This window comes from Schistocerca serialis, chromosome 1 (assembly GCF_023864345.2).
Source record: "Schistocerca serialis cubense isolate TAMUIC-IGC-003099 chromosome 1, iqSchSeri2.2, whole genome shotgun sequence".
Lineage (NCBI taxonomy): Eukaryota > Metazoa > Arthropoda > Insecta > Orthoptera > Acrididae > Schistocerca > Schistocerca serialis.
The window spans coordinates 1,010,191,143-1,010,207,838 of NC_064638.1; the positions used below are offsets into that span (position 1 = coordinate 1,010,191,143).

Consider the following 16,696-nt stretch of genomic DNA (forward strand, 5'->3'; position numbering starts at 1 on the left):
AACAATGTCCCTCAGTTGTGATCTTCTTTGACTACTGTGTTGACCTTGCTATACGTAACATTATTCTTTTTACCTCCCAGGCAGCCGATACTGAACAACCGAGCGATACCGCACTGTTTTAACAGATCTGAATTCACTTGGGGTGATGTTTCGTTTCGATTTTTCGTGGATTTCCTGATTCACTTCAGACGAACACCTTGAATAGGTCACTGTCAGACCACGGGAAATGTGATTTACTAAACACCAACTCGCTGGGTGTTATAAAAAGGTGGTTGATATTTACAAATAGCTTATCTTTTTTGGGGTACATTATATATCCCGTGTGAAAGTTTGTTTTTAAAGTTACCGTATGTATTACAGGTATGTGCGACGCAAAATATTAGACGTTGCAACCGATGTAACCAAGGTCCTCGATAACTATAAATCTCTCCGTGTAAGTACGGACCTCCACTCATCCCACCAACATTTCATCATGATAACTAAACGCTCAGACGCGTTAAAGGCAAGTTAAAACTATTTGCCGGAACGAGACTCGAACATGTGCTACAGGAATTGCGCACACCGTGAGTTCCTCACTTATAAACTAAGAATTTCGTCATGTTTTTCCCGGTTCCCAAGTACTACAGATCCTCAAGTTCTTGGGAGAACGGATATATCGACAGTTCGACTTAACCACAGCCGAAGGTTTGTTACTAAATGGTTCAGATGGCTCTGAGCACTATGGGACTTAACGTCTTAGGTCATCAGTCCCCTAGAACTTAGAACTACTTAACACTAACCAACCTAATGACTTCACACACATCCATGCCCGAGGCAGGATTCGAACCTGCGACCGTAGCAGTCCCGCGGTTCCGGACTGAAGCGCCTAGAACCGTACGGCCACCGCGGCCGGCTTTGTTATTAAAATTTATTTTTAGAGGAGGACATAGAACGATGAAACATTCAAATGGTTCAAATGGCTCTGAGCACTATGGGACTTAACATCTATGGTCATCAGTCCCCTAGAACTACTTAAACCTAACTAACCTAAGGACATCACACAACACCCAGTAATGAAACATTTAACACGAGTTTAAACTTTATACCCGAGTATAGGTTTAAGTGTCAGGAAGTCGTTTCTGAAAGTATTTGTATGGAGTGTAGCCATGTATGGAAGTGAAACGTGGACGATAAATAGTTTGGACAAGAAGAGAATAGAAGCTTTCGAAATGTGGTGCTATAGAAGAATGCTGAAGATTAGATGGGTAGATCACATAACTAATGAGGAACTATTGAATAGGATTGGGGAGAAGAGAAGTTTGTGGCACAACTTGACTAGAAGAAGGGATCGGTTGGTAGGACACGTTCTGAGGCATCAAGGGATCACCAGTTTAGTATTGGAGGGCAGCGTGGAGGGTAAAAATCGTAGAGGGAGACCAAGAGATGAATACACTAAGCAGATTCAGAAGGATGTAGGTTGCAGTAGGTACTGGGAGATGAAGAAGCTTGCACAAGATAGAGTAGCATGGAGAGCTGCATCAAACCAGTCTCAGGACTGAAGACCACAACAACAACCCGCCTAGCAGCCTGCGAGGCATATAGAGAACCAGCATATAGTTTAAACTTACAGATGCTCCTTGCGACAGGCAAGAAAAATTGCGATCTTAACGTGTTCCGTTCGTTGGCCATACTTGTTCGTACACCTAAAGGTGTCGTATTACTGAAGTAAAATCCATAATACAAATAAAGAGTGTGATGTTGAGTTGTGAACGCTCAACCATTTGTGTGATTACCTCCGTAATTCATCCACACGTTACTGCAATGAAGTGAATTTTGAAATTGCACTGTGAACGCAATATGCACAACTAGAGACAACCCATTACACACTTTCACAAACCGCTGCGCGGTTAGTGGATACATGCATGCAGTTTAATAGCTGCCACTGTCGTGTGATAGGCTATTTTCATTTGACAAAATGGTATCCTGCTTGTAAAGGACAAGAACTAAGGAACATACGTCTAAAAAAGAGAAAAAAGAAACCTAACGATGGTTCGAATTATTGCACTATGGTGGATACGGATTTCATAGGTTTATCTGCATAGCCATCTTCCGCAGTACAATTTCAGTTTGACCGGTAAAAGCAAACTGTCAATTATCGCTGTCATTGGTTACTTGAAACTATCCTCACACTGGCTACAGGGAATGCCGCGTTACCAACCGATGAGGAGTCCTGGTTGGCACTTGGATGAAGGCTATAGGCGACACAAACACATCCCAACCAGAAAAAGAATGATGGGAAGAACAATAAGAGCAATTAAAAAAGTCAATTCGATGGTGAAAATGACGCAGCAAAGTATTAGAAATAAAAAATACATTTGAATCAATTAATTGAATAAAAATGATAGTCTTTTGATTAGATTTAGAAAAATAAAAAGTTTTACTGCATTTAACGAGATTCGAAACTTAACCTTCTACACGTCAGGTTTATACACTAGCCACTTCGCTATGCCATTACACTGCAAAAATTAGTTATATTTACGACTCTACTGTCCCAGTAGCAACGATTTATTGACGGCCTTCAAAACTCCAGCTTCACGCAATGTCGTGCGATGCTTATCTAACGTAAGAAGATCTCTGTGATTATAATTACTGTATTAACGAACTGAATTGCGTCTTGGGTGGAAGGATCCAGTAGTGTTTGATTAATGCTACGTGCGAAACATGTGCATTTCATTAGCACCATGTGTGTGTGTGCGTGTGTGTGTGTGCGTGTGTGTGTGTGATGAAAGAAGAAATAAAAGGGTCAGACCCAGGATTCGAGATCAAAACACATGAAGAAAGCAATCCGGACGAAGAATTGGAAGTGAACTAATTGTTGTGGCAGTTTGGCAACGGCGAACGTTTCGGGCTTGACGTTGAGCGCTTTGATGCGAGGCCAGCTATAACGGATGAAGTAATTTTAATCGGATTATAGGTGAAGGCCACCTAGTTTTAGGGGGAGAAACGGTCGCTGGAGAGGGGCGAAGGAACTCAGCCGTTGCACGGAGGGTGGCAGAGAGTAATGCGGCAGCTTCAGCTCGGGGACGGTGGCTCCAAGGAGAGAGCCGTACACACCGCGCCGCGCGGCTCCCTGCTCGGCGTGCCGGCACGCTGCGTCTTTTGATAACTGGGCGCCGTCAGACGTCACGGACGCCGGCGGCTGGCTATTAATCACTCCATGGGGCGCCAACACCTGGCGTGATCGATCGCCCCAGCCTCAGGTGCAACTCCTGCCCCCCCCCCCCCCCCCCCTCTACTTCGACCCAAAAGCCACTGTTGCACGAGCGCACTCTGCGACGAGAAGGCAACGAACACACCACCTGTCATCCACGCGACTACTGTCAAAATTCAGTATCAGCCTTAATCCCAAACTTCCGAACAGCTCTCGGCACTGTACCGCTATAAAATCAAAGTTCCACAACCAACACGAAACCTTGACACCACGTGTCGATGATATGTTCATCCCTACTTCTACACATTAATAAACCGCAGCATTTTAAAGCTGAGTATTTCAAGTCCTGTCACCTTCTAAATTACATACCTAACATATTAGGCAAACTATCAGTCTGCTAATGCTGCATGTTGGACAGAATGTATGTTAGGTTGCATCTAGTTTTACGTGACCACTTCGACACTCCACTGAAAATTTTGGCGTGAAATGGATTCAGCTGTGCAATTGGATTCGTGATTTCCTATCAGGAAGGTCACAGTTCGTAGTAATAGACGGAAAGTCATCGAGTAAAACAGAAGTAATATCCGGCGTTCCCCAAGGAAGTGTTACGGGCCTTCTATTGTCCCTGACCTATATTAACGACATAGGAGACAATCTGAGTAGCCGTCTTAGATTGTTTGCAGATGATGCTGTAATTTACTGTCTTGTAAGGTCATCAGATGATCAAAACGACTTGCAATATGAAACTTCCTGGCAGATTAAAACTGTGTGCCGGACCGAGACTCGAACACGGGACCTCAGTTGGTAGAGCACTTGCCCGCGAAAGGCAAAGGTCCCGAGTTCAAGTCTCGGTCTGGCACACAGTTTTAATCTGCCAGGAAGTTTCATATCAGCGCACGCTCCGCTGCAGAGTGAAAATCTCATTCTGGAAACATCCCCTAGGCTGTGGCTAAGCCATGTCTCCCCAATATTCTTTCTTTCAGGAGTGCTAGTCCTGCATGGTTCGGAGGAGAGCTTCTGTAAAGTTTGGAAGGTAGGAGACGAGGTACTGGCGGAAGTAAAGTTGTGAGGACGGGGCGTGAGTCGTGCTTGGGTAGCTCAGTTGGTAGAGCACTTGCCCGCGAAAGGCCAAGGTCCCGAGTTCGAGTCTCGGTCCGGCACACAGTTTTAATCTGCCAGAGTGAAAATCTCATTCTGGACTTGCAATATGATTTAGATAAGACATCTGTATGGTGCGAAAAGTGGCAATTGACCGTAAATAAATAAAAGTGTGAAGTTATTCACATGAGTACTAAAAGAAATCAGCTAAATTTCGATTATGCGATAAGTCACACAAATCTGAAGGCTGTAAATTCAGTTAAATACTTAAGGATTACAATTACAAATAACCTAAATTGGAACGATCACACAGATAATATTGTGGGTAGAGCAAACCAAAGACTGCGATTCACTGGCAGAGCACTTAGAAGGTGCAATAGATCTACTGAAGAGACTGCTTAAACCACGCTTGTCCGCCCTATTCTGGAGTATTTCTCTGCGGTGTGGGATCTGCATCGGGTGGGACTGACAGATGACATCGAAAAAGTACAAAGAAGGGCAGCTCGTTTTGTACTATCGCGAAATAGGGGAGATACTGTCACAGACATGATATGTGAATTGGAGTGGCAATCATTAAAACAAAGGCGTTTTTCGTTGCGACGGGATGTTCTCATGAAATTTCAGTCACCAGTTCTCTCCTCCAATTGCAAAAACATTCTGTTGGCACCCACCTACATAGTGAGAAATTATCATCACGATAAAATAAGAGAAATCAGGACTCGCACAGAAAAATTTAAGTGCTCGTTTTTCCTGCATGCCGTTCGAGAGTGGAACGGTAGAGAGACAGCTTGAAGGTGGTTCATTGAACCCTCTGCCAGGCACTTTATTGTCAATAGCAGAGTAATCACGTAGATGTAGATGTAGATGTATTTTCCGTGCGGAGGAAGTAAATATTTGTGAAGTAAGGTAACTATACGCTTACAGATGCGCAAAGTTTGTTTATAATGTATGTAGCAAATAACAATACTTATTCATTGATAATACAGCTCAGAAAAATTTTAAATACCCTTTTATGTACGTCCACAAACATAATCCGCAAGCCACTTAATGCTGCATGGCGGATGGTACCTTGTACCACTACTAGTGACTTCCTTTCTTGTTCCACTAGCAGATGGAGAGAGTGAAAAACAGCTGTCTACATGTCTCTGTGCGACCTCTAATTTCTCTTATCTTCCTGATCCTTACGCGAAGCCCACTTCGCCGGGGAACAATCGTTCTGCAGTCACCTTCAAATACCGTTTCTCTAAATTTTCTAAATGTGTTTCGCGAAAAGAACGTCGTCTTCCCTCCAGCCATTCCCATTTGACTTCACGAAGCATCTCCTTAACAGTCGCTTGTTGATCGTACCTAAGGGTAACAATTCTAGCAGCACGTATCTGATTGTCTCGACGTTTTCCTTTAATCGCACCTGGTGGGATCAGAAACGCTCGAGTAACATTCAAAAATTGGTCGTACTAGTGTTCTATTCGCGATATCCTTTACAGACGAGTTGCACTTTCTCCCAGTAAACTGAATTTGCCTTCCCTACTAGCATGCTTACTTACATACTCGCCCAATTTCGTATTGATTTGCAGCGTTACACCTAGATATTTAATTTACGTGATTGTGCCAAGCAGCACAGCACTAATGCTGTATTCGAACATTACAACATCATTTTCCTATTCATCTGCATTAATGTTTTCGAGACGGAGTCGAGTCTCACAAGCTTGGTGTTTTAATTTATTATCATTTTTGCACTGACTCTATTAGCCTCAAATTTTGCAGACAGTATCTACAGACGCCACTGAATGTACTGAAAAATTATATCATTGGATGACGAAGAATTCACGAGGTATGAAGACTATGGTTGTAGGCAAGTGCCCGAGTGAGACTCGGACCCATGTCTAAAGCGTCAGCGTAACACTTTTCTACGATTAGAGCAAGCTGCCATTAATCACACCAACTAGAATTTTGTACGTCACCTTGCATCCTTCAACAGTCACTCAACGATGACACCTTCTCGTACAGAAGAGCGTCATCAGCAAACACCTGCTGATTGCTGCTCACCATGTCCGTCGGAGAATTTATGTATATAGTGAATGGGACGATCCTGCCACACTTCCTGGGGCACTACTGACAGAACCCTTGTTTCTAACGAACACTCACCGCCGAGGGCAACGAATTGGGTTACATTACATAAGAAGTCTCCGAGAAACTCACACACCTGGGAGCATAATGCGTATGTTCGGACATTCGTCAACGGCTGCAGTGGGGTACCGTGTCGAAAGCTTTCCGAAAATTTTTGGATATTTAATCCGCTTGTTGCCCTTCATTCGTAGTTCGCAGGATATCATATGAGAAAAGGGCAGGCTGAGTTTCGCAAGAGCGATGCTTTCTAAACCCACGCTAATCTTTGGACATAAACTTTTCCGTCTCAAGGAAACTTACCATAATGGAACTCAGAATGCGTTCAAGAATTCTGGAGCAAATTGGTGTTAAGGATATAGGTCTGAGGCTCCGTTCTTTCACTCTTCTGATGTACAGGAGTCACCTGCGCTTTTTTACAGTCGTTTGGAACTTCGCGCTGAGCAAAATATTTCCACGAATGAAAACTGAATAAGGAACCAGTGCCGTAGAGTATTCTCACTAAAACGAATTCTGTTTCCATTCGGATGTAGCGATTTAATTGCTTGGGACTCTTTCTGTTGCCTCTCTACGCCATGTCCTGCATGGTGAAATGGCAGCTAGAGATCATTTTTTGCCAGCCCCCACGTACCACTCACAGGCTATAGCCAAACTGGAACCTGGCCACTGAATCCACACATTTTCAGACTTCGAGGCGACTGAGTCCAATCCATAATCACAGGCTAGAAAAGAGGAAGAAGAAATGAGTGAGCAGGCAAGTCAGTAACTCCCACGAAAATCAAGACAAACAAATGAAAATTGTGCACTCCTGAATCCAACTCCCACAAAACATATCTGTAGTAGGAGCCTGTCAGTACACCACAAGCAACATCCCCTATCCAAACTCTAGAATAGGGAGTGGATTAACGTCATCTCTTGTAGATATCACTTGTCGTCCTTACAAAAGGATGCTCCATGACAAAGAATCTGAGAAAAACGAAAGTGGATCTAACAAAACTAAAACTCGAAGAAACAAAAGTGATGCTAAGTCTTCAAGCTGGTTCTACATCTACATCTACATGGATACTCTGCAAATCACATTTAAGTGCCTTACAAAGGGTTCATCGAGCCTTCTTCACAATTCTCTGTTATTCCAATCTCGTATAGCGCGCTGAAAGAATTAACACCTATGTCTTTCCATACCACCTCTGATTTCCCTTATTTTATCGTGGTGATCGTTTCTCCCTATGTAGGTCTTTTAATGATGTCCAGCCCAAATTCTGTATGATTTCTGTGACACTCTCTCCCATCTTTCGCGATAATGCAAAACGTGCTGCCTTTCTTTGAACTTTTTCGATGTTCTCCGTCAGTCCTATCTGGTAAGGATCCCACAACGCACAGCAGTGTTCTAAAAGAGGACGGATAAGTGTAGTGTAGACAGTCTCCTTAGTAGGTCTGTTACATTTTCTAAGTGTCCTGCCAATAAAACGCAATCTTTGGTTAGCCTTCCCCACAACATTTTCTATGTGTTCCTTCCCATTTAAGTTGTTCGTAACTGTAATATCTAGGCTTTTAGATTAGACTGATGTATTTAGTTGCAAGTCGGAATGGAAATGTTGAACGCATTTAGCGTAATTCCAAAAGTTGCCTAATAGTTTAGATAATAAACACATATGAAGAACTCAAATGTTTTGCTAATGTATTACAAATTAAAATGATTGTCTGTCAAACCAAATAAATTACTGTATTTTTTGCTATAGCTGAAAAAGTTTTGATGGTACAATTTATAATGTGGAAGACCATCTCACGTACTGTACCGCTTTGCTCTTCTCCACCTTTTTTCAACTATAGAAAATTTGTTTTCAAAGCTTTAAGCATGTGTGTTAGATAGAATGGGCTTACGAACTGCTAGTGTTACTTTTAGATTATGTACATTAAATTTCAGAAAAATTCTGAAAGTGATACACTTGTCGACGTCAGAGCTTAGGATAATCATTCTGAGTGCGCCACCCAGGTTGCAGCCACAGATACTCTTCGTCGACTCTCTCTATTAGGTTTTGCTATTTACACTAAGTTGTGCATTTTGAAAAGAGCGCGTAGCAGTCACTTAGCACAAAATTGCCTACACATATCCCAGATGTTAGAGGCGGAAAAGGCGCAGACTGTTGTGAAGTAGTGAGGCGAGGCCGCGGCGTATGTTGCAGGTGATCAGCATCAAGGACAACGACAGCCTGGCGGCGATGTTGGCGGCCGAGGTGCAGGCGGACCTGCTGATCCTGATGTCGGACGTGGACGGCATGTACACGGCGCCGCCGGGCCAGGAGGGCGCCCGCCTCATCTCCACGTACACGCCCGACCTCGAGGAGACCATCCGCTTCGGCAAGAAGTCCAGCGTCGGCACTGGCGGCATGGACTCCAAGGTACCCCACTGCTCTGCTTCCGCGCCTTCTCACTTCTATGCCACAGGATTATTCTTGCTACGTTCAGCTTTATTCGTCTCATAGAAATTGACTTACCCGCCGATGTATGGGGTTTCAAATAATTCTTCTGGGTGTGCATTTTTAACTTCTCGCGGCGTAAGGAATAATCCATTAAATTTCGGGAATGCAGCCGCGCAAATAAAATTTCCTCTATTGGTATTTCGGCCGCGTATCGTCCGGCCATCCTCAGAGCGAGTCACAAGACTGATGACAAGGGGTTTTTTTTTTCTTTATTGTATTTCAATTCCCCATTGGGGCGGGCTGGCAGCAGCATATGCGCTGCTCTTCAGCCGAAAGACATAGAACAAACAATAGAAGACATTTAAAAATAACAAAGGAGACAATATGGTGAACATAGATATAAAAAAGGGGTGACTGTAAAATGGAGATAAAAAACTGTTTAAAAGTAGCACACACAAAAAGCCACACACTGCGACAATTAAAAGAGCACAAGGCACAGTATGACTGAAGCTTAAAAGGTATCGACGGATGGCATAGCACATAACAAACACTGACAGCGACCCTCAAGGCAGTACACAATTAAAATCACACCTCTTGATGCACAGGAGAAACAGCACTAAACACAACACTGATATGGCACACTGACGATGATCAAAACAGAGGATCTGCCAGGCGCAAGGAGATGAGGGAGGCCGGAAGAAGTGAGGGAGGGGAAAGAGATGGGGGAGAAGAGTGGGGGGCGCGCTGAGGAGGGCCAGGTATGGAAGGATGTGGGAAGGAAAGAGGCAAGTATGGGGTGCAGGGTCTCAGGGGAGGGGGGGAAGGAGGAAAATCCGCTCTGGGAGAAGGAGGGAAGAGGAAAAAGGGGGATCTGGGGAGGGGGGGGGGGGGAACAAGGCCGGGTTATAGTTGGAAGGAAGCGTAGATGTCATGGCGAAGTTCGTATTCCGGGAGGGGGAGGCGTTGGAAATTGCCCTGATGAAGGAGATGGATGGTGTGGAGGTGGAGAGAGGGAGGGATACAGCGATAGAGGCACGTCAACGGGTGGGGGTTGGAGAGGAAGGAGGAAACCAGAGGGTGGGGGGGGGGGATCAAGCCTGTGGACAATGTAAAGGATGTGGAGATGTTGGAGGAACAGGAGGAGGTGGGAGAAGGGGATCAGGTCATACAGGAGCCGTGTGGGGGAAGGAAGGCGGATACCGAAGGCAAGGTGGAGCGCATGGCGTTCAAGGATTTGGAGGGCCTTGTAAAAGCGGGTGTGGGCGGAGATCCAGGCAACACTGGCATAGCAGAGGATAGGACGGTTGAGGGATTTGAAGGTGTGGAAGATAGTAGAAGGATGCAATCCCCATGTCTGGCCAGACAGGAGTTTCTGAAGGCGGAGGCGGGAATGGGTTTCTGCTGGACGGTCTGGAGGTGAGGGGTCCAGGTGAGGTGTCGGTCGAGGGTGAGGCCAAGGTATTTCAGGGTGGGGGACGACGACAAGGTGCCAAATGCGGCATTATATGCTCCACCGCGGCGGTACTGCGCATGCGAGTCACAGATGCTGGTCGGTGGCAGACATACGCTTACACATGCGCCGCCTGTGGCGAAGGCGTACAGACAGCCGATTCGTTATCGATGTATGATCGGCGGCGGTGACACGATGACGACTTCTCTGCAGTTTAATTACTCCAAGAGCCGGACTCCATGCTTTGTCCAAATTAAAACCATTCTCTCTGTTTATTAAACTGTTGGCTAATGGAATTTCTATAGCTTCCTTGAATACAGATTCCCAAAAAGAAGAGGTGGATGTTAAAATCTTCATATCACTGTAATTCATGGAATGACCCGTATCAATACAATGTTCGGCCACAGCTGAGTTGTCTGGTTGTAATAAGCGGTTGTATCTTCGATGCTCCACACACCTCTCATGAACGGTGCGTGTTGTTTGACCTATATATGACTGCTCACAATTTCCGCAAGGAATCTGATACACATCCGCTTTACGAAGCAGTAAATCGTCCTTCACAGAGCCGAGTAAAACTGCAATCTTCGTGGGGGGCCGGAAGATCACCTTAACACAGTGTTTCTCAAGAATACGGCGTATCTTTGAAGAAAAAGCACGCACATAAGGCAAAAACGCACTAGATCTGAAGAAATTACTATCTTCATCCCCATCACATACCTGCTTTTTAGGTTTTGCATCTAAGCGTATGTCTCTGCCACCGACCAGCATCTGTGACTCGTGCGCAGTACCGCTGCGGTGGGACATATAAAGCCGCGCTTAGCACCTTGTCGTCAGTCTTGTGACTCGCTCTGAGGATGGCCGGACGATACGCGGCCGAAATATCAGTAGAGGAAATTTTATTTGCGCGGCTGCATGCCTGAAATTTAATGGATAATTCTTCTGGGTGTTTGACTGCGTCATCTGATGTACAGGGTGTAACTAAATTCCCTTTATAGATTTTGAGGACTTGTAGTGGGGACTAAGAAGGTTTAGCATAGGCGCTCTTGTCTGGAAACGAACCTTTTTTCTCGCTGCATGCAAAGTATCACAATTCTCGTTGGTCTCTGAGTCCTGTTGCTCATCGTCTGGGTCCACTTACACATAGGGCTCGATGTAATCACCACCGACATCAACACAGATACAGCACCACCGTACCATGCCCCGGTACAGACGATCACCAGTCACTGGTTCTCCACCGTCTTCCAGAGACATAACCGGCGCCAGTAGGCTTTCCTCGGATGCCACAGGGGTCTCGTAAAACAAGGATTTAGTGTGACCCAGACATATAGTAGTGTAGAGAGTTCAAGTCGGGAGAACGTGTACGCTAAGAAATGGGGCCACCACGACGTATCCACTGTTGCGCAAATCGTTGGTCCAGATGACCTAAGACCGCAAGTGAAAAATTAGGTAGTGTACCATCGTTCTGAATCCACATGTTTCAACGCACATGTAGTGGCACTTTTTCCAACAGCCCATTCAGTATGCAATCCAAGAGCCCATGCAAAACGCCTTCAATGAGTCACTAGCATGCGGCACCCATGAGATGTCGTGGAAGAAGGTATGGCCCAATCACACATCCATTCGGAATGCTGCCCAAAAATTCAGACCCGTCCTGTTCCTTTTTCATCAGTCTTCTGACTGGTTTGATGCGGTCCACCACGAATTCCTCTCTTGTACCAATCTTTTCATTTCAGAGCAGCACTTGCGACCTAAATCCTCAGTTATATCCTGGAAGTATTCCAATCTCTGTCTTCTTCTACAGTTTTACTCTCTACGGCTCTCTAGTACCATGGAGGTTATTCCCTCATGTCTTAACAGATGGCCGGCTGGAGTGGCCGAGCGGTTCTAGGCGCTACAGTCTGGAACTGCGCGACCGCTACGGTAGCAGGTTCGAATCCTGCTTCGGGCATGGATGTGTGTGATGTCCTTAGCTTAGTTAGGTTTAATTAGTTCTAAGTTCTAGGGGACTGATGATCTCAGAAGTTAAGTCCCATAGTGCTCAGAGCTATCTTAACAGATGTCCTATCGTCCTGTCATTTCCTCTTGTCAAAGTTTTCCACATATTTCTTTCCTTGATGATTCTGTAGAGAACGTCCTCATTCCTTACCTTTTCAGTCCGGCTTATTTTCAACATTCGTCTGTAGCACCACAGCTCAACTGTTCCATTCATTTCTGTTCCGGTTTCCCCATAGTCCTTGCTTCACTACTGTAAAATGCTGTACTCCAAAAGTACATTCTCAGAAATTTCTTCCTTAAATTCACGTCTGTTTTTAATACCAGTTGACTTCCCATGGACAGGAATGCCCTTTTTCCAATGTTAGACTGCTTTTTATATCCTTCTTCCTCCGTCTGTCATGGATTATGTTGCTGTCTAAGCAGCAGAATTCATCAACTTCATCTACTTCGTAATCACCAATTCTGATGCTAAATTTTCTCGGTATTCTCACTCATGCTACTTGTGGTTACGTTCGTCTTTTTTCGATCTACTCTCAATCCACATTCTGTACTCATTAGACTGTTCGTTCCATTCAACGGATCCTCTAATTCTTCTTCATTTTCCCCGAGGACAAAAATGTCATTATACCATATCCCTTCTGAAACCCTGAAGGCGGGCGGCATTTGAGTTTTTATCAGCCCACACATGACTGTTGTGGGAATTGAGAACACCTTGCCTGATGAACATGCCTTCAGAAATGGTTCAAATGGCTCTGAGCACGATGGGACTTAACTTCTGAGGTCATCAGTCCCCTAGAACTTAGAACTAATTAAACCTAACTAACCTAAGGACATCACACACATCCATGCCCGAGGCAGGATTCGAACCTGCGACCGTAGCGGTCACGCGGTTCCAGAATGTAGCGCCTAGAACCGCTCGGCCACCCCGGCTGGCAACTTACCTTCATCTGCGAAAAGACTCCTCTGTGAGAAGTCGGATTCGTCCACACAACAGTGCTAGAACCACTTGCAGAAGTTGGCTTTTGACGTAAAATCCTGTGGCACCCTTCTGGAGGTGCTAGGTGTATCTACTGCTCAAGCGTAACAAACCGGACAGTTTTGTGATCAACTGTCAGTCTACCTGCTATGTTCCTGGTACTAGATGTCAAGTCCTCTTGCACTTCATGGAGTACAGCCATTTCAAACTAGGTGGTGAATGTACTAGGTGGTGAATGTACCTGTCTCCGAAGCCCCTAGTGCACCATGGCACAAAGGGAGTGTGCAGGTGTCTGGTGATGCGGAAAACGTTCCGCGTACAACTGATAAGCAGCCGTCCCATTGCAGCGAGTTGCACCGTACAGTAATATCATGTCGGAGTCTTCCGCAAACGTGACATTCACCATGGTCAGCAGCAACACATTAAAAATGAAATGTACATGCAGCTTGCATTCTATACTGAAGTGAATGATTTCTACCGTCCACTGGTAGAGTGCGAACAGAGACCACAAGCACAACACCAAGTACAAACCTCTCTCACCAGATCACAAACTCAACGGAATGGGATGCAAAGAAACCTGTTGTGGATATGAGACATCAGTTGAGCGGTGAATGACGTACGTAACACCGTTGTTGAGCCTGAAAATACAGGAGATTTGAACGTTGTAAAACTGTGTAGAAATTTCAACCTCAAAATTATGTCAATTCATTTTAAGAAAAAGAAACCTCAAAATAATAAACATGACTATCTGCCAGTAAGAATATCGCAATCTCGTATCCATATCACAAGGAAATTTTAACTATTCGAGAACTACCGAGCCAGACCACTACCTAACCAGAGTGAAACTACATTTAAAGACCCCTGTTATTAGCAAACGAACTCGACAAAACAGAAGCACAAAACTGGGAACAACTCAAAAAAAGTTCATCAAAACTGCTCAAAATCAAATTCCATGACAAAGACGGAAAGATCACCCTTGGTATATTGAGAATTGTGAACAGGCAGTAGGACGTCTACACAAGGAATCACGTCGGATAAGAACTACTGCTACACCGGTATAAAAGAAACACTGAGTAAATGTAGTTGTAAGTTTGAAAAAACAAAGGGCTCTCAGAAACCAGGAGAAACTAGATACACTGCTTCTTTACGGAGAATGCAGATTGAACGTGAAAAGAACAGTTGAGTATCCCGCACGAAGGTATCTTGACAGACGATGTCCAACAAGACAGACATTTCAATGAATTCGAAGGGGGGTAGGGTGACTATAACACTACCCCAAAGCTAAGGAGGAAACTTGCAACGAGCAGAACAGAAGAAGTGCAGATGTTTCTATTGGTGGCCGAGGACAGTGTACTCGACAACATGAGTATTTACGTGATTTACAGACTAATAGTTATAGCAATTACAGGTATTAAGTTTTAGGTAGGTTAGTACCTCTAAGTATGTGCGGCAAAAGCAGTCATTAATGCTTATGTTCCCCTGGGCAGCAGGTTAGGTGTTGAAGTGTGGACAAATGGATGAAAATGACTTCTTCCTATTGACAGATATACTCCGCTTAATTATGACCCTGCAGAAAACGTTAGATCATGAAGGTTTTGACGTGTTTCTGAGAAGGCTGAGGCGCACACACACTTATGAGTGTGCATATTAAGGTACCATATACACTGAAGCGTCAGAGAAATCGGTATAGGCGTGCGTATTCAAATGAAAAGGTAAGTAAACAGGCAGAATACGGAGCGCCAGTAATAATGTGGGGCGTGCGAAGCTGGAGTGATATGAGACCCCTGATACGTTTAGATACGACTCTGACAGGTCACACGTACGTAAGCATCCTGTCTGATCGCCTGCATCCTTTCATGTCCATAGCGCATTCCGACGGACTTGGGTAATTCCAGCAGGACACTGCGACACCCCACACAGAACTACTACAGAGTGGCTCCTGAGTTTAAACACTTCCGCTGCTCACCAGACTCCCTAGGCACGAACATTATTGATCATGGATACCTCGCAAAGTGCTGTTCAGAAGAGATCTCTACTCCCTCGTACCTTTAACGATTTTTCCCTGTAGGATTCATGGTATCAGTTCCGTCCGACGCCCTCTATAGCCGCGCGGTCTGAAGCACGTTGCCACGGTTCCAGTGGCCCTCCCCGTCGGAGGTTCGAGCCCTCCCTCTGGTATAGATGTTTAAGCTAGCGTAACCTAGTTTAAGTTAGATTAAGTAGTGTGTAAGCCTTAGGACCGATGATGTGAAATTTCCCATTGGAACTTATCACAAATTTCCAAATTTTCACTTCCCTCCAGCACTACTTCAGACGGTAGTCGAGTGCATGTCACGTCGTGTTGCGGCACTTATGCGTGCTCGCGAGGCCCCTACACGACGTTAGTCAGGTGTACCAGTTTTTTTGGCTCTTCAGTGAAGTATACGCAGAAACTCTCTGCCCATGATTTACATCAAGGGGCGGATTGTTGCTCCTAGAATAGTTCTAAGTAAAAGTTATCTCCTTTCTCGCTTTAGTATCACATACAAATCTGTTGCGTACTATAACGCTTTGTGGCAGAATGCAGACACCGATGATTACGGTGTTTCAGGAACTTCGTGTCGAAGTGAACCTAACCGTAATTAACATTCTTCACAGGAACGCACAGACCTGAAATACGTAGAGACGCTATATTCACTGAAACACCCCTCCACTGCTTCGTCTGGCACCCAGCAGTTCTGCAAATCTCAAACGGATTGGAAATAACAGTGCGGTGTGAACTTTCGAGGAGGAAAAGAGCCGCATTTTCTGCTTGAACCGCGTAACTAAACTGCCAGTTTGTGTGTTTAAAACAACTGTGTACCGGAGCCGGCCCGGCAGTCGCTTGTTTCGCTTGTAAACAGAGTGTTATGAACAGTTCGCAGCGCACCACCACCGCCTCCTTCTGCCGCCAACCGCTTTTCCGCACCTCCCCCTCCCCCCCCCCCCCCTACGTCCCTTTCACCCATTGCGTAATCACAAAAAGGGCCGCACAAGGGCCGTGGGCCGCTTGCGTCCCTGTGGCCTGTTCCAACATACCGCGTAGATAGAAATTCGTACGGATTTACCTGCATGAGTACGGCGAGGCGTTTCTAAATCTAATCAACATAAAATACTCGCTATTTTCCCATTTATGTTTTCTCCGAATAAATATACTTTAAACGGCTGTTTACCTTGCGAGAAGAAATACAGCATTTTTTATTTTGTGATATGTCCTCCCTGCAAGAGGTGTCCTACATCAGTGCGGCGACAAATTTCAGTCCTCCGAAAGCCATGTGTTGCGCTACAAGGGCACTGTGCGGTATTATCTCGCTTCAGTTATCTACATCTACATCTGCAGAATGTCCCAGGAGGAATGTTCAATATTCAGGGGTATGAAAGGAACGATCATTCGAAATAAAAAAGTATAATAAACATGGGTTTTA

General features: G+C 45.0%; 1 protein-coding gene across 1 annotated transcript in view; it reads left to right on the top strand.

Moving 5' to 3' along the window:
• The window catches only part of LOC126413343 (delta-1-pyrroline-5-carboxylate synthase), a 204,982-nt gene that overhangs the window by 91,377 nt on the left and 96,909 nt on the right, over nucleotides 1-16,696 (top strand). The window contains exon 6 of the mRNA XM_050083259.1: nucleotides 8,596-8,811. Coding sequence (XP_049939216.1) covers nucleotides 8,596-8,811 — 216 coding nt within the window. The remainder of the gene's footprint in view (nucleotides 1-8,595; nucleotides 8,812-16,696) is intronic.